The sequence below is a fragment of the Hetaerina americana genome, unplaced genomic scaffold (assembly GCF_022747635.1).
Source record: "Hetaerina americana unplaced genomic scaffold, ioHetAmer1.1.p SCAF_215, whole genome shotgun sequence".
In the NCBI taxonomy this organism is placed as follows: Eukaryota; Metazoa; Arthropoda; class Insecta; order Odonata; family Calopterygidae; genus Hetaerina; species Hetaerina americana.
The window spans coordinates 350,641-369,150 of NW_027286781.1; the positions used below are offsets into that span (position 1 = coordinate 350,641).

Consider the following 18,510-nt stretch of genomic DNA (forward strand, 5'->3'; position numbering starts at 1 on the left):
CGCTTACCTTGAACTGTTAGGGAATAATAACATGACCGTTGCACTGGAGCAGGGGTCTCTAAAGATATCCTAAGGGAACGATTCAGGATCGAGAGCCGATTCAGGCTAAGGGGACAAAAATGTTTATTAAAAATCATTACTATAGTAATTTTTTAAATATTTTCGCATTATATCTTACATTTCGATCTGCAACGTATCAGTTTACATGATCGTTTTAATAAAAAATATAATATCATTATTACACTGCAGTTAAGGTAAAATAGCCAATACTCTCCTTCTGTTTCATTTTAAAATGAGAGTTGAGGAACTTTGTTATTTTACGTTAGTTAGGCCCCTCCTTGAGTATAGTGCGGGTGTATTGAATCCTCACGGGGTAGACTTACCTTTGGAACTAGATCGAGTGCAACGTAGAGCAGCTAGGTTTGTGAAAAATTGTAATGAATAAGGTAGCAGTGTCACGACATCATCAGAAAAATTAGGATGGGAACCACTAATTAACCGTCGTTTGAAACAGAGGTTGAATTTACTGCGTATATTTGAGACAGGACACTTACATCTAAGGATGCTAAAGACATATTACAATTCCCGACTTACTATGGTAGATCAGATCTCGAGCGTAAAATCAGGGAGATAGATAATAGAACGGATAGATTTAAAATGCTTTTTTCCTCGTACTTCGAGATCAAAATACGTAGGTATGGGCGAAGGCGCGAAGCAGATAATTAGTATACAGATAGGTGGTGCATATATTTTGAAGATATCCTGTATGAAGTTTAAATAGAACTATCTTTTTTACACACCTCGCGCATGATTTTAATATATCCTATTATTGAATATTCTTCCATGTAAGTACCTTCTTTCGTGTGATTAACTTTCTTCCAGTGCATGATAAAACCAATATTTTTGTGGTGGTATAATGATTGTGATGGTGTATGTATGGCTGGTGACCTAACACCCCCCGCCACACGCTCTTACGGCGGCGCACGGGGTATTATGCAGATATAGACGAGACATACGAGGCACTCTTGGAAATTCATCTCAAAGAATGTTTTAAAAAATCGTCACTCTATCTTTTGTATCTCATATCACATGGGCGTAGTTTTTTTGCTTTCCCTAGTACGTATAATTACGTGATAGTAACGTAAAGGAGGCCGATAAAGACTCGAGAAATGATTGGAGAGTGAATGATGATCGGGGTCCCTACACTAGAGATTTCGAACAGATTTCCTCTTTTTCGATCAATTCTTTCCGTTGCCCGAATTGCCAGCTGTGAGATTGGTGCCCTACGCTCCAAATCCAAAAAACGCGACTCCAAAGGGGGAAACAATTTTATACGCTAAGCGTGATTAAATGAAATGTACAGCTAGGACCTTACAACTAGATTTGTATAGGGTATCTGCTCACGCCATGATCGCTACCATGAGAAATCCTAAAATCTCGCAAATCTTGTAAGACCCTGGATGTACATTTCATTTTACCACACTTGGTGTTTTGAATTGTCGCGACCTTTCGAATCGCAGTAATCTCAGTTATCTTAAAACTCATCACATTACCAAAATAATTTTCACCACACGTGGACACTTAAATATGGGCATCATCTGTAGAGGGGCAGCGAGCTTCGTTTCATAAAACGAATCCACTTTCAACGCCGGTTCCATAAAGACATTGAAACAGATTCCAAGGTCGAATAATTTCATCCAACACCTTGGAAATCCACGAGTAAGATTCGCATTGGCAAATTAATTTTATTTTATACTTTTGGAGGTTAGACGTCTGGGGTCATAGCCTGTCGCATTTTCCCCCTTGGAGTGATTAATGAACGTCGCACGCAAGATGTGACCATGAAGGGATTCGATTCTCGTGCCGGTGCCAGGGTGGCATCGTCGGTGCCAACCCGGTCGACGGCGACCGTTCCTCATGGAGAGTGTGACTCGTATGATTACGAGCGAGCCAGAGGAGTGGAAATCACTGGCAAACACCAGCGGCGAGGTTGACTCGGATTATGCCGCATGGATCAGAGCCTCGCTAATGGCGCAACCGAGTATGTACGTACGTATACTCTCAAAAAGGGGCCGGACGAAGTGGGTGGAACCTTGGGGTCGGTGACAAGAGGCGAAAGACGAGGTCCTTCGGATGGCTTATGAGGTCTTTTACGCTTTCTCCGCATGGGATATCCTCCCAATGTACGTGAGTTCCACATCCGAGCATTCCCATATTCGTGAGTTTGCGTGTGCATGCTTGATTGTGTGTGCGAGAGAGAGAGGGAGTATGAAGTCCCTTTCTTTGCTTACCGCGAAGTGGAGCACGCGTTTACGTGGAATTGGCCGAGACCTACGTGTGCAATGCCTTGGTAGTTACACTGTAATTGTTGGCTAATGAATTGCACATAGCCCGACGAGGATTTTGGAGTTCTGGTTCCACGATTGCAATAAAAACCCGGATGTGTGCCCGGTATTACAAAATAATAGGATCTACGGTGGACAGGATAGCAAATTTTTTGCCAACACAGTGATAGCTCACCCATGATAATAAGAAAAGAAAGTCTCTCTTGAGGCAATGTGAATAAAAATGGTCGTTATGATTTTGGAAGCTCAGGTTATCCATTCGGATTACCCTTTAGTTAGGACTATGTAGGTTTCGGATTAATTTTTAATGGAGAAAATGATTACTAAAAGCTAATTCTGACCGTTTTTTCTGAAAGAGATGGATATGAAATGGAGGCAGTGCTAATGAGAAGGTACGTAGAAGTGAAAAAAAAACTTCCGTTAAAAAGGAAAGTTTCAATCGGTCAACATTTCCGTTTTAACCACACACACGTGCCAAGCACCCATGTCTTCAAAATATAGGCCAATAATCGAAAACTGGCGGATCCTTTAAGTTTTTGCTCTCCTTTCCTTAAACCAGAACAGTTCGCGTTCAGTTTACTGGATTAACTTGACTTTCTTGTAATCTATATTTATTTTAAAATCAAGAATATCACATTCATGAGTAGGGTATTAAATATTTATTGGCCTAATATGCCGAGGGATCACCACTAGCCACCAAATTAAATCTAAAACTGGTTCGACGGAACTCTCAATTCATTGGCAGTTCTTCTATCGGTTAACCCAGTGATATAAAACAGTTTTTCATCACAGGGCCGCACAACAGATATATTTATTTTCCGAGCTTGCATTAGGAAACTTGTAGAATGTCTAGAAAGTACTTTGTGCGTTTGAATAATCACACCTTAGTACCTTAAGTAACTAAGAAACAGACATTTTTAATTGAATATAAGGACTAAATTGAGTTGTTTATTATTTCAACGCAAAGAAATAAACGGAAATGTGAAGTTGCATGCATCGTTTAATTTTTAATACATCCAAATAAGCAGCCACGACCCAAGGGTTGTGTACCGTTGGGCTAACCTCGTTATAACCCTTGTACTACGGTAGGAGAGACCATGCCAATAAAATTGGAGAGATTAAGCGTAGATAGCGCAGATAGATTTACGAGGTTATTTTTTCCACGAACGATAAGGGCTCAGAATAACATTGTCCGACCGCGGTAGGGTCATATTCGGATCCAAACTAGTCTGGTGTGTATTCACCCCCTGCCCCACACCCTAGCGGTGGCTTGCAGGGTACTAAAATATCAAATATCAAAATAAGTCGACATTTTTCTTCTCGTTAACTTATTTCATTATTCGTTCCATGTATCTCAAACCCGGGGTCTTCCTTCTAAGTTATTTCCATTTACCTTGCCCTTGACGACTATCTTCCTCAGGTCAACGTGTCTCAGAACGTGTCCGATGAAGTCACCCTTCCTTTTTTCAGTTTTCATCTGGCTTCTTTCTTTTTCTACTTTCTTCCTACGCCATTGTCGTAGAGAACGCTTCTGCAGTTGGTCCCTCTTCCCGAACTGGAAAATTACTGACCGAGTAACCGTGGCTACTTGGGTTCATTGTTACACGACGTTCATTTCAATTTAGCGAAATGATGACGATATTTTTTAATAATATTTATGTGACTGTGGAAAAATTTTCAAAGAAATGTTATTCCTAGGGACAAAAACTATAAAATAGCAATTATTGTAAATGAATCATATTTCTTACTCTATGAGATTCATTTGTTAGTCGTAATTTTCCCATTTCTTATAGAAAACATTAGGTCAGTCGTGCATTCATAATTAATTGGGAATGTATGTATACATACATATACACACAACGTACCTGCACACACATCCGCATTCGGGCGTTGATAATGGGCAAGAGCATCTGAAATCGTAATAGCGATTTTATCAAAATTCAGCGACTACGATATGCAACGTCATCACTTTAAAGGTATTATTTGTTGCAAAATGCAATTTAAATACATTTTTTTTTTAAATACTTTGCGAAGTAAACTGTTATTTTTGCCAGGCATAACTGATAACTTATGCCTTTGTTTTATTTCATGTCTTCAAAAAGACAAGGACTATTGCAATAATCTTAACGACTAGTTAAAGTATTAGAAAGTATTATATTAGAAAGGATATGATAATCTCTTTTTAATGTGTCATGGTTCCAACGGCTTACTGTGAACACGGAAAATTCTTGCTCACCAACAGGTGTCTCCAAAAACAACGAGATTTGAAAAATTAAAAAAATAATATTTCCCTCATAAGTAGGCGTAACAGTCTCGTGTAGACGGAAGGGAAATTTTTCGCACACCCGTGTCCTATCCCCCTTCCTTCCACCTACGGACAAACTAGAAAGTAGCCTTGTGGAAGAAATCTATCCTTGGAGAAGAAAAAAGGCCTCAGAATTTCACGGCGAATTTCCCTGCCCACCAAACTCAAAGAAGCCTATTTTTTCTCCTTTCGCACGGGGACGAGATTCGACCGACATCATTGGGAAGGAGCCTCGGCCTTCGCCCAGCGTGTCCATCGTGCCCACGGAACTCAAGCGCTCTCACGAAGCGCGGCCGGTGCCTTGTCCTTAGGACCCCACTGCGGAGGTGGCGATGAGTGAGTGTTGGGACCTCGCCGTGAACAAAGCGATCTGGTATCAAGACCAAGACATCCGAAGCGACGTGGGGAACGGACCCGGCCGGTGAAGTTGTTTCTCATCGCCTTCTCCTCGCGACCTTCTCCCCCCGTCGCCTTCTTATTTCCTCTTGACCTTCCTCCTCATTCCCTTCGACCGCCGTCAGCGTCGAAATCGACATACATAACTAACTACATCCATTTCACCCATAACACTGTAGTCCCCGTTACGATAAAGGCTCAGGCGCGCCGTCATGATTGCTGTTTTGTTCGGGAGCCCCGTCCCCCTCTCACACCCCCCACATTCCCCTCGATGATGAACGTTCGAAATGGGACCTTTCGCCGCAGTTCCCCCTCGCTCTGGTGAAAATGTTGGCCACCTCTTGAATTGTTATTAGTCAAGGCAAATATGGCAGACGAAGGTTATGGTCCACAGAGGTCCAAAATACTTAAAGGCTGAGATCGATATTCGAAGACGTTGTCATGAGTGGCGTAATGCACTCTCGCAGGAGGACGAGTTTTGACAGCCGTGAAGAAAGGGGCCGTACGGTATCAATATAAGTAAGCATTTAGGCATCAGCACATCGAAAAAATCAATATTCGACTTATTGAAACCATTTAGAATGTAGGTCGCCACGATTTACTTTTATGGAGCTGATTTAGCGTGGGTCAATAATCATCGTTGATGTGACGATATCATCGATACTTACGATGTAGTCGATATTTACACATGAAGATATGAAAAATATAATTGTAAAGAAGATAGTTGATTTGATAGATGATAAAGTTGATATGCTCGATATTTCTCATATATTAAAAGGCCGATCCTACTAGATATATCTGAATATTATCCCGATATCGATGTACCGTCGTCAAATTGACATCCATTTTCTTCGACGGTCTACATCGTGCAATGAACATCGTACAGCAATATTTTTTGTCATTCACGACATTGGGGTAAGCATTACTTGAGCAGCAGCCTCACCAGAGTTCTCCTTTCTATTAATTGGTTCTGAAATGAAAAACGATATTTCGTGCTAGACACACCAAACAGGTAGGTCTCACGACAAGACGGATCGTTTTTTTAATTACTATTCTGTTCCGAGAAATTTTCATCCGTTTGAGAATTGTCTGCGTTTCTTAACTCGCCTTTTTTCTAGTCGGAAATCTGAAAATGAATTGCCAGATGTTTCGTAATCTTAAATTGAGGACCTCTTAACGAGAATCTTTTAGGGCTCCATGACGAGCGCAGGGTGAGTCAAGCGCATTTCAACCGCACGATATGATGCGGATTTCCACTAGAATTTTTAGAATGGCCCTTATTTTAAAGGCTTGGCGTCATTTCATGAGGACCTACGTGACCCTTTTTTCACCGCTCCGATGGAATGTGACGATGAGTGAAGGTGGAATAAGGAGAGCGCCATTGAAAACGTATTATAATAACAAGAGACATAAGTTGTTGAATTTTAACGATTAAACAGGCCAAAGGTTGAGTAGTTTCCCTCTAAGAAGAACGTCTCACTGCTGACCGAAGGGCCCCGGGTTCAACTCCCAGTCAATGCCTTTCGGCTGCACTAAATTAAAATGCCTGTATGAATTCCTGTTTACATTGACTTCACAGGGTAAGGAACTGGCACCGCTTACATCCGCGTTACTGTGAGAATTTAACACGACGTAAATTTTTGGTCGGGTGAGCTCTACGCTCGCTTATCAAAAAAAATAAACTTCTGAGTTGATGACTGTACTCGTGACCTGGCCTACAGGACGAATAAACTGACTAAAGATTTATAACGGGATGAAGGATAGTCTCATGCTGCAAATACAATGCAATTAAATGGCTGTACCCAATATTTAAAATACTTATCGCCTCACACATAGGCAAAGATATAAAGGAATACTACTGAGTACTGTAGTACAATGACGAAAAAGGTCAGCGCTGACTTGTCAAAATTGTAAAGACCTCGTTTCGAAAACCACGATTAGAATATTAACAGAGAACATGGTGGAAGTATGTTTATTTCAGTTGGGAATCGGGTTTTTTATTTTAGACTGTGCCACAATCTCAGCGTGCTTCGTAAGAGTTGAGTAAGTCTTAAATTATCACAGTTTTCCAATGAGTCGTCATAGTCTTTCATTAGTCGGCATTTCAAAAATCTCCTTTTACAAAATGTATCATCGCAATTAGATACGGTGCAGCAGACATTTTGCAAGGCGGATTATGAGAGATTGTAGATATGACCCGCGGAGTTTGTAATTTTGGGCAATAATATGCCAGAGAACTAGAAGATTGGCTATAATTAAAGAAAATAGAAGATTGATAGAGAAATTACTGTGTGCAACTTTCAGGCAGTAAAAACTCACCTTCTTTGACCGACTTGCGGAAATGATGACGAATATATGGGTTCCTATGACGCGCGCGCCGAACGTTAGCATGTTCCAGTTTCCCGTTTATAAGCCTCAAGGCAAAAGATCTTAATCAGTCGCCGCTTAATTCTTCAATAAACCAGAAAAGCGCCACTAAATGAAATTCTAACGGGATTTTTTTCATCTCATTAAACTCCGATGAACTGAATCAGGCACGGCAACGGGCAGTTTAATTTTTAACATGTCCAATGTTTCTTTCTCCTCACCCCAGAATGCCAATTCCTCACACGCAGCTCTTCTGCTCTCCATATCCGCGTATCGTAGCATGGCAAAATGATCTTCTGCCGCCAATTTACGATGGCAACCAGAGAATCCTCGGTCATTCATTTAATATATCAAACAATATCCATATTAAAATACATGAACAAGTACAGTGCATTATAGTACTGTGGTAATTATCCACAGAATTACCAATTTATACAAAAATCAGTGTAAACTTACAACTATACCTGTGTTTTAATATGAACACTCAAAACTTCCACGAAGTGAAGCTTGAAACGGGTGAGTTTACTACAAAAAAGTTTCCCCGCCTTCAATTTACGAGATATGTTCAATGAAGAGTGCTCACGCATTTTTTATTATGCTCATATATGATTTACTGTACAAAATTTTGTATGTATGTTATTTAATAGCATAATGAGCAATTAATTAGCGGTGCGAGTGCCGATTTGATTACAGAATTGCGTCAGCAGCAGCCGTTGCAATTTGAAACATATTCAGTTCGTCCAAGCCTGCTCTTCATGAAAAACGTTTCCTACGAAGGTATTTCTTCAATTGACGAACATTAAAAAGTCACGTGGGCTAGGTGTGGACTGTACGGAGGATGAGGAACACACTTTGTGCTGTTTTCTGTGAGATAGTCGCGATTTCGCGGTCGGTTTTGTGGAACCCACCGCGCACAAATACGTCTCTAGTGAATTTTTTCAGATGCCAACGTGTAGGTGATACCCAATGAAATTTTTAATCTATCAGATAGTGACCTTAACATTATTCGAGCATCTTCTCTCAGAATGGTATCAGCGGTGTTAACGTTTACTTCCGTAAGAGTAGTGACTGGAATTCCGGGTTCACCTTCTTTCAAATTGATTGGCTCCCCTGTTAAACCATTAGAACTATATTATAGCTATACTATAGGGAAGACAAGACTCTCTATAGGGCTCTTGTGCATACTTAGCCTTGGGACGACGATTTGTTGAGACGAAAACAAAATTTCAGAGCAGCGTCGCGTGTTACCTCCACCGATTTTGCTGGCGGTCTGAACATATTTCAACTTACAACGGTACAGCTGACGTAATACTGAAGTCAAAGCAATTATTTTATGTCACCCGCATATTACCCATTAATCTAGCAATATAGCACAAAGTTAAAACATTGCACATTAACTTATGTTCACTCTTTGCTTAAAAGCCCTCGTACCTCAGTGAAATAAAAACAAAAAATATTGGCAACCAAAATAACAAATAAAAACTATTGACAAGGTTAAAACGATGAGCTTCATTGAACATTCTTTGCACTAAATGTTATATATATATTCATGACGATGACCTGCGTTCATTAAACATCATCATCCGAGTTTATCAATTTTAGGACTAGTTTGTAGCTGCTTTCCTGACTAACCTGTCACCCGCTGCCAGTCTCCTCATCCCGTCATTGCTCTCTGCATTCTTCTCACAGTTCATCCTAGGTCAACCTCTGTAAATCCTTCCCTCTAAGTTTCCCTCACGTATGGTCTTCAGTGAGTTATCTTGCCTCAGGATGTATCCAATTGGTTTCCCTCCTCTTCTTACAAGTGTCCTCCATTAGTCTGTTTTCAACCACTCTTCGAAGTACTTCCTCATTTGTCAGTCATTTATGCACCCTTGTCACTTATACGAAATGCATGGCAGTCATAATCCGTATGATAACGGTAGGCGTTGAAAACTTCCATTTCATTTTCCGAGGGGACTAGCGTTACGTGTGGCTTATTCGGCTGATTAAAAGGTAAAAATATGGGCCCTAAAGGGAGCGTAAACCGCGTAAGGATGAAAACTTTACGTGCCTTGGCACAATTGTTTGAGCTCAATTGAGATTGAAGGGGCTCATAATATCCCGGCTAGATCAAAACGAAAATTGACAGCCAAACAGAACGATTAAATTGTCGTTTTCCCTCGCTCAATTAGGGAACACAACGATACAAAGTATCACGTAAGGTAACTCGAACGACACGAAAATAAAATTAGACCAAATATATTAATGACTGATGACTTGTCCATACACCCCCTGCCCCACGCCCGCGTGGAAGCTTGAATGGTATACTACCTTGATCAAAAAGTTCCCGGAATAACCACCGTGTGGCGCTCCCATCGTTCCGATTTGAGTTCTGTTTTTTTTGTTAAATTGGTACATCTGTTGTTGATATTCCCTTTAAATCTTAGTGTCATAACTTGACATTTGCAAAAGTTACGTAGCCAAGAGTACATCTATCTCTGTGTGTGTTGGCGATTTTTTACAATTGCAGAAATGGATTTAAATTTGCAACAACGAACTTGTATTAAATTTTGCGTAAAAAACGGATTTAGTGGCGCACGGACGTTGGAAATGTTGGAAAAGTGTTTCGGCAACGATTCTCTAAAAAAAACGGTCGTTTACCAGTGGCACGAGCGGTTCAGAAGTGGTCGTGAGTCAATCGAAGATGATGAACGCAGTGGCAGACCATCGACATCGAAAGTCGGTGAAAAAATTGATAAAGTAAAAGAAATGTTGGTCAATAACCGCAAATTAACCATCAGAGAAATAGCGGAGGACTTGAACATTGCCTATGGATCCGCCCAAGACATTGTGGTTAATGATTTGGGTTTCCGTCGTGTAGCATGCCAAAAGACCTCAATTTCATGCAAAAAAGAGACCGTGTTGACGTCGCAAAAGACATGATTTGCGAGGCTGAATCCGATCCCACATTCATCAAAAGGATCATTACTGGAGACGAGACGTGGGTTTATGAGTACGACACGCAATCCAGACATCAGGCAAGTGAATGGCGTTCACCAAATGAGCCGAGACCAAAAAAACCACGTCGTTTTCAGTCAAAAAAGAAGGCAATGCTGACGGTTTTCATGGATTACAACGGTGTAGTGCATCATGAATTTTTGCCAGAAGGCCAGACAGTAAACAAAGAGTATTATTTGGGCGTTATGAGACGTTTGCGTGAAGCAATTCGCCGAAAGAGACCAGAAATGTGGGCAGAAAACTCGTGGATTTTGCACCATGATGACGCACCGTCGCACAGTGCTATCATTATTCGTAATTTTTCGACGAAAAATGCAACAAATACCATCCAACAGCCACCGAATTCACCTGATTTGGCTCCCTGTGACTTCTTTCTGTTCAATCGAGTTAAAAAACCATTACGGGGAACGCGTTTTAGCAGCCGAGAGGAAGTAATGGAAAAATCGCAGGAAGCACTGATGGACATACCGAAAACAGAATATAAAAAATGTTTCGAGGATTGGATCAAGCGCTGGCATAAGTGTGTTGCAGTCGATGGGGATTACTTTGAAGGGGACAATATAGATTTAGATGAATAAACTTGTATTTTTAATTTTCTGAATAAATTCCGGGAAATTTTTGATCAAGGTAGTATATATGCAGTTGAACCAATGGGCACAGCTTTAGCCAACGTATTTTCACGTGGTTAACTTCCCTGCGAAGGAAGAACTTAAACCATAGTGCGCCACAATCATTACGTACAGGAAATGTGAATTCATGAATTATTTTTTAACTGGATTTGTTTGTCAACTTTAAAATCTAGTTGGAAGCGAATATCTCTGAAATTGCAAGTACAACCCGGTCAGGTTGAAGTACATAAATGTTATCACTGGCACACAACGTTGGATAGCTGATGAATTCATTCATATATTAAATTTTTTATTTAATTCTTAAGGACGACTACATAAAAATTTAATAAAATAACCCTCTGATAATTCCATTGGGTCAACGAAATTCGTTACCCCATTAGTATGGTTCTATGTTCAAGTGACTGAACAATAGAAAGCAGGTATACACAGTAAAGTTTAATTTAGGTTGATGTGCGGGTTTTCCATACTCCAAACCTCTGGTACATGATGTAAATTCCTATAGACTTTCATTTTAGATTTATTTTACTTCTAAAATATAATAACTAACGGCATTAACGTGTAAGGATTACGTAATACTCGTACTTATTAGGATACCCGTGGAAGAAAAAAATGCTTATATATCCACATGCTTTCTGGAATGAAACAGGATTTTCGTGAAAATTTACGATTTATTCCTCTCAGACAGGTTTTAATTCTGCCAGATTAAAAAAACAATGCCCAAACCGAAATGATAAATGGGCGATTAAGCGAAAATTCTTGCGGTGAAATTCGATTTTCTCAGTCCAGCCCGGTCTGCGCATGAAGGATGTGAGGGAACGTTGGACTTGCGTCCGAAGAAGAGAGCGAATGGACTCGTTACTTCGCGTGATAGTCATTTTTGCTGGCCGAGGAAGCCGGTGTTGCGGGAGAAGAGGAGGTGTTCCCGTGTTCCTTGACCGGCTATGATTCAACTTCAGGATTTTCACCCAAAACCTAACTATACATTATGAATTTCCTGCGGTGACTTTTTTTACGATGGTTTGCTCCAGAAAAAGTCACTTGGGTTGGGAATTGAACTACGTACCTTTCACTAACCGGGAAAATTTTCAGAACAGCCATTGTTTGAATTTGAGGCAGCCGGAATGAACCTTAATGCGGAATAAAATGCCGTTGATGAACTCTGTGGGTTCTCTATCAGATGAAATAATTGACAACAGGTAAAATAAAAAATTTTCCTTAGTTGGCGATACAGAATCCATATCCAACGAGGGATCTCGTAAGCCTGGGTTCAAAGTCGTGGGTTTTAGGGCACCAGCCATACCACAGCACTACTATTGGTTCCTAAATGCTTTTGAATATATATTAGCTCATCCACAATAACAATCGCATACATACACACACAGGTTTATATCTACATCATGTAATAATTGATTAAATCATTAGTCAAATTCCAGAGAAACTGCGGGAGATGCCGCAACAGTAACTTTTAACGGAGTCATCCGCTAATGTGTATTTCAATGCAACAATTTCAGAGTGTATAAATCATTCGCCTTGAGTCAAGCCGAATGATTTTTACACTCTGAAATTGTTGCATTAAATCATTTGTATTTTCTATAAGTGAATACATTCGGATGCTTGGATTCGATTTTGTTACGCATGCGTATCGTGCGAGGGAAGAACGAATTCTTGTATCTGTCGGTGACGGCGTTGCTCTCCCTTATTTTATCCCTGCGATCAATTCTACCGCTATGTTTCGGTGCCATAATAAATTCCTAGGTTTCACTGGAAAATGTCGGTGTCCTGTACCTTTCTAACACTATGAAGCCTTTCCTGCTCTCTTCGAGAATCAAGAGGCTCCAAACCTAATTCCTCCAACATTTCCGTCACGGATACACTCTTCGCGCAGCAATTGCTAACAAATCTAGCGGATTATCCATACTAAAAAGAAAGACTCGTACTTTTCCGCAGATTTTATTCTACGGTACAACGCCCAACACGACACTTTGTAATGAGCAATTGTTCCCATACCCCTCCCCACTCCTCTCAGAAAAACTAGCCTGGAAATGGTCAAAACAATCCATCAACGCACCTGCGAGCCCCCACCCCTCTCAAATCCTTCCAACCCTCCCCGCCCCCACTCTGTCCTGAGGGTATATATTCTTGCTCTGTCGGTTTTGCAAATTTGTACCTGATGATGCCGCAAGTCGGTGAAACGCGTTGTACCGTATAATAAAATCTGTGGAAAAGTACGAGTCTTTCTTTTTAGTATGGATATTAAATACTTCCACGAAGTGAAGCCTGAAACAATAGAATATACTAGCGGATTATCTCTGACCCTTTTCCTAATGTCCAACAAAATTTAACTCTAATAATTCACTTTCAACACATCCATCGGCGCGGGTCCCTCGATGAAGTGAAGCGATCCAATATTTCGGAAATTTTAATTTCGCAAACCGACTGTGCCTGCACGCAAGCCGCTATGAAGGTGAGCGAGATGAGGCATTCCATAGGCTCAGACACCAAACATTGCGCATCCTCATTACATTGCAGCACTGAATAAAAAGGTTGAATATGCCACTTGCTATCTCGCGCCAAGTTCGGGACAGAGACACCCACGCGGAGCAATCCGGAAATAAAATGAGCATGGAAAGCAGTGGGAGGGAAATGGATACCATATCGGCAATTGTACCTCTTTGCCCTTGATACTTGGGACGTGGTCGTGATAATGAACTCCCACTGAAATCACAAAAAACGCAGCAGAAGAGGCATTAACTTTTCTCGTATCCTCTGTATCATTATTCACTCAGCTTACCACTTACTCGTGCATCGCTTCAAATGGATATGCCTTTTTTTACTTGTTTAGTGTTGCGAGCCTAGGTTCCATTGGATAAGTTTAATTTTGTTCTTTTAAAAATCGGTAAATATACTCATCTCGATACTTTTTGTAGCATTTAAAGTCATTATAACTGCCTGATATAACGTAAGGGAAAGAGATTACTAAATGGAGGTTTTTTTATTAATTATTGCAATAGGCTCCCAAAAATGTACGTACTATCATGATGACGAATTTTCTCTCCTGCATCATATATCTTAGTGGATGACACAAAGGAAGAGGAAGTGGTTAGGTTTTTCTGAATGGATGTTTTTGAATATTATTTTCAATAGGCTCGAAGAAAAATATGCGTGTGGAGCAGCGGTGAATTAATCAACTCTCCGACACGCTTGTCTGCCAAACGTACAGAAAAAAAAATTAGTTCGAGCGAAAGTATTACTTCCATCGTTTCGGGCCACAACCTCTGAGCCGTAAACAATAGAGACGGGTCCTAGCAGAAGCTTTGGGGTCCACAAATAACTGAAGCTCTAAGAAAATAACTGTTGACTTTCCAGTACAAAAACCGCTTCGATGGCAGGAAAAAATCTAACCGCATTTTATTATGTAATTATTTACTGCCTATTTCAGTATTATTTCATGGGATATTGTCTTGGGAGTTCCTTGGTGAAAATATTTTATTTCTGTTTCAATCCTTGTGAAAGGATAGAAGAAGTTGATTGTCAACCTTAAATGAATACACCGACCATGGTGACAACCGACAGTGATACTATTTACCTTGACGATGAAAAAATATCTTTAAATAATGGTCAGTGTATTGATTAAAGCGTGACAATTGACTTACTTGTCCTTTCGTTATGATTGAAATTATTTTTTTCACCTTTGTCACCATATAGGTATCATATCGACCGAAACAACGGCCGAGAAAATAATTCGGCGTTAACTATGCCTGAAATTTAGAGGGTGAATTATTTTGGAACCAGAGTCGTAATAATTAAAGTTGGTGGCAACACTTCTTGGGTAAAACGAGCTATGTGTCCATTTCCACTAAAATAGTTTCCCTTCGAGAATGGCTACGTCTTGCGAGTCGCGAGAATTGTAGGCGACGCAAACGAAAACCCTTATCACTTCGCCACGACGTGAATTAACCGAGCCGTTTCCCATTTCTCTATTTCCACAGTGGCGGGCGGCGGTCACTCCGACCGCGCCAAGAGAGCCATCTTCGGCTGGGGGGATCAGGAGGGGATCAAGACGCGGGCCAAGCGGAGCATCCTGGAGGGTTTCACTTGTGTTGGCTGCAGGGCCGCCTTCACGGGTCTCCGCACCATGGTGACGCTGCGACAGAGCAACGACAGCATCAAGCGGGCGGCGTCCTTCGCCTGCCGCACCCTCCGCTTCCAGTCGGACAAGGTCTGCGACGCGATCATGGAGCAGTACGTGGTGAGTGTGCCCTCCTCATTGACCCTCGAAGTTATGAAGGAGGGTGAGTGTAATAACTACTATTGCCAGCTCTGCTACCTTTCCACAAATGGTCCGTTTCTTATGAGTACGTACATTTACAGTATATTTAATATTAACGTAAGTTTAAACGAAGTACTCTAAATTATATCATTTAAGAACCGATCTTCGGATTGGAATAGTCACAGAGAACTTTTTTTTTCACAGAGACGTTTTTAAGCACAAAATTACAACTGGAGAAGCTCGAGATCAATTACTTTATTCTCAATTTGTTGGGGATTCATTTTTCCGTGTTTTACCTGAAAATTCAGGAGAGCAGTAATACTGCTCAAGGAGAAGATGCTATACCTAAACCGTTTACCATAACCATAATTATAGATCGCTCATTTAAAATTTTTAACAAATATTAATTTTAGAACACTAATATATTGATGGCACGATTATCAAACCGGATAATTAGTCCAATTGAAATAGCTTCCCATGCCTCGATGAAGTGGAAAACTCTCTTATACCTGTATTCGATGTGCATAAAAATATTAAACTCTGCCGTCTCTCGTCCAAGTGCACCATCAATATTCTAACCTTATTTATACATAATAAATGTAAATATTTACATACAATACGTAAAAAAACTTGCATGAAACAAATTTATAACTTCAGAGGCACTTAAAATCGTATTTTATCAATCTCACAAACACATTAAACAATATTTTCACCAATCAAAGATATATTTAGAGAAAACTAACCTATTACGAAATTTTCACAAGATTCGATCGAATCTCAATCTCTGCCAGATCATATATGGAATGACCATCATATGTTTTTAATCTGCATGTCAGTAATCTTCAGCTCACCTTCCCTTCTGTTAATTCATTTACTGCCTTTTCACTCTATTTTCTCTCATTTTTACCGACTTTCAGTCCTTGCGCCCCTTCATTACCCTCGTGAGCCTCGTTATCATTTATTTCGTCCAAGAAATTCTTTACGAAATCACTGTCACTCACGTTGAGTTAATCCATCCGTTTCTTATGTTGCCCATTGTGTTCCACCATAGTTTCTCTTGACCTAGTATTTTGTGCCCCTATTCATTTCCCAATTTTCCCGTCCTCCTAATATTCAAGGATATTCTCTAGCGTAACGCTATGAAAGCTTCTAACCTCCTGATCGTCCGTTTCTGGTCCTCATAATGCCACGCTCCATCTGCACTTGGCGTTTCACATAACACTTCCTTGTTTTTCGACTCTTGTTTATGCAGAGTGAAAATTCTGGCATGACAGCAGTTTTTAATACCATCTAAAAATCAAGCACAAACTAACAGAGTTTTGGGGACAACGCTTTCCACAGCTGTATTATTTTGTCCTGTACGTCCATTGTGACTCGTCCATTCCGCATTAACTTACTACTAAGGTCTAAGGAGGTAACTGATGCTTCACTGCATAAGTTACCTTCTTGTCAGTACTGATTGTTTGAGTTTTTCAACTTGTTAGAAATAATTTTGTTTGAAATGAAAATTAAAATAAATTTAATTTCTATACGAATGATAGCGTGTAGTAAATTAGATTTTTTTGATGTGATAGAATTTTTGAAACTAAAGTAAAGGTAACAAAAAATTTTCGGAGGGAAAATAAGCACAAAACACGTGATCTATGAAGCTAAACAAAATTCTAGTGGAAACTCAACCATTTCAAAGTGTAAAATTCATTCACCTTGACAGGGAATCGAGCCCGGATCCCTTGACGACAGTATCTGAAATGCCTGCAGTGCTCACGGCAACGAATAAGATTGTGGCATTGTGTGTACAGTATTTTGTCATAACAATTTCCTCTAAAGTTCCTTTCCTCAAGTTCCTTTAAAGCCCCTAAAATTTCAGTGTAATAGGTAGAGTAATTGGCTGAAGTACTTGGCCAGATATCCGGGTTCGATCCCGGTCAAGGCGAAAAATTTTCAGACTTTGAAATGGTTTTATTTTAATGCACATTAGTGGATGACTCCGCTAGAGTTACTATCGCAGCATCTTCCGCAATTCTTTTAAAATCCTTCATGTGTGTATGCGGCCTTACATCCCTTCGATTCCACATATTTTCAAAAGATCTTCTAAGTCCCCCATTTAGTATGGAAGTAGTAACTCATGGAAAAAATGGTCGAACAAACCACAGTATTGGTATCCATGTTTCAGGGTGTGGATGTGTACCGAAGTAACTAGTTACAAATGTGGATCCCATTAGAGTGTGCACTGTACACTTCGTCTCGTGTATGTATCCAGGGCAAGTGACTGCTAACTTAATTTCCGGAATAATAATGTACATACATGTATACCAAGGCGAATGGTAAATGTTCACATTTTAATTGCCCTCTAATCCATCTCCCAAATTGTCTGGAGAAAAACATTTTGTCCAAAAGAAGTACACCCCTCGATTGTACGAAAAAAATACTCTCCTACTTTGAAGCCATCAAATGAGCAGAAATGATAATTTCAGATGTCCGACTCATGGGCACAGAATGACTCGACACTTGCTTCATCACAGTCCCCATCACCTAAGAACTTCATTTAAAAAGCAATGATTTTTTCCTCCCGAATCTCTCCCCTCGGCCGGCCGCGCATTAAGCGCGTGAATATTACGAGTGGCTTCGGGAAGCGGGCCAAGGACCTCCCTCCACCAGACCCTCCGCGATTGACATCTCCTCTTTCTTTCCGACAGCCGGAATTCGTGTACATACTCCGCACCAGGCCCAACGTGGACGCTCCCATGGTGTGCTCCATCGTGCTGCAGGGGTACCCGTGCAACGTCATGGACCCAAGGCTCGACTGGTCAGTCAATCTACCTGCCCCACCCCGGGCGGCGAGGTCATACCGAGGACGGGGGAAGATAAGGTCGAGGAAGATGGTGTCCAGCAGGGTGAGTGGAGAGGGAAAAGGGAAAAACCAATTTATACGTCCGCAATCTACCCAATTTCTTTAACCAATCCAGTGCGCTGTCACCATGATGGCCTCCTGGCTTTAGATATCCCGACCCTGCAATTTCTTTTCAGGTGTCAGGAACTTTGGTGCGATTATTTCTCCAGTTGATCGGCATCCGCCGGCATCGCCAGCACATATCTTACTTCTGTAACCTTGGTATTTTCCCCTTTTGCTCTTGAACAGCATTACAAGGTGCATTCACGTTCTAAGGTATCCTTATTTATTTCTCGGAACTAGAGTTG

At 40.7% G+C, this 18,510-nt stretch overlaps 1 protein-coding gene across 1 annotated transcript in view; it reads left to right on the forward strand.

Annotated features, from left to right (window-relative positions):
* Positions 1–18,206, forward strand: part of LOC139688676 (uncharacterized) — a gene marked incomplete at its 3' end in the record, with an annotated part of 221,119 nt that extends 202,913 nt beyond the window's left edge. The window contains exons 2-3 of the mRNA XM_071586246.1: positions 15,032–15,291; positions 18,009–18,206. Of these exons, the coding sequence (XP_071442347.1) occupies positions 15,032–15,291; positions 18,009–18,206 (458 nt within the window). The remainder of the gene's footprint in view (positions 1–15,031; positions 15,292–18,008) is intronic.
* Positions 18,207–18,510: the final 304 nt, after the last annotated feature.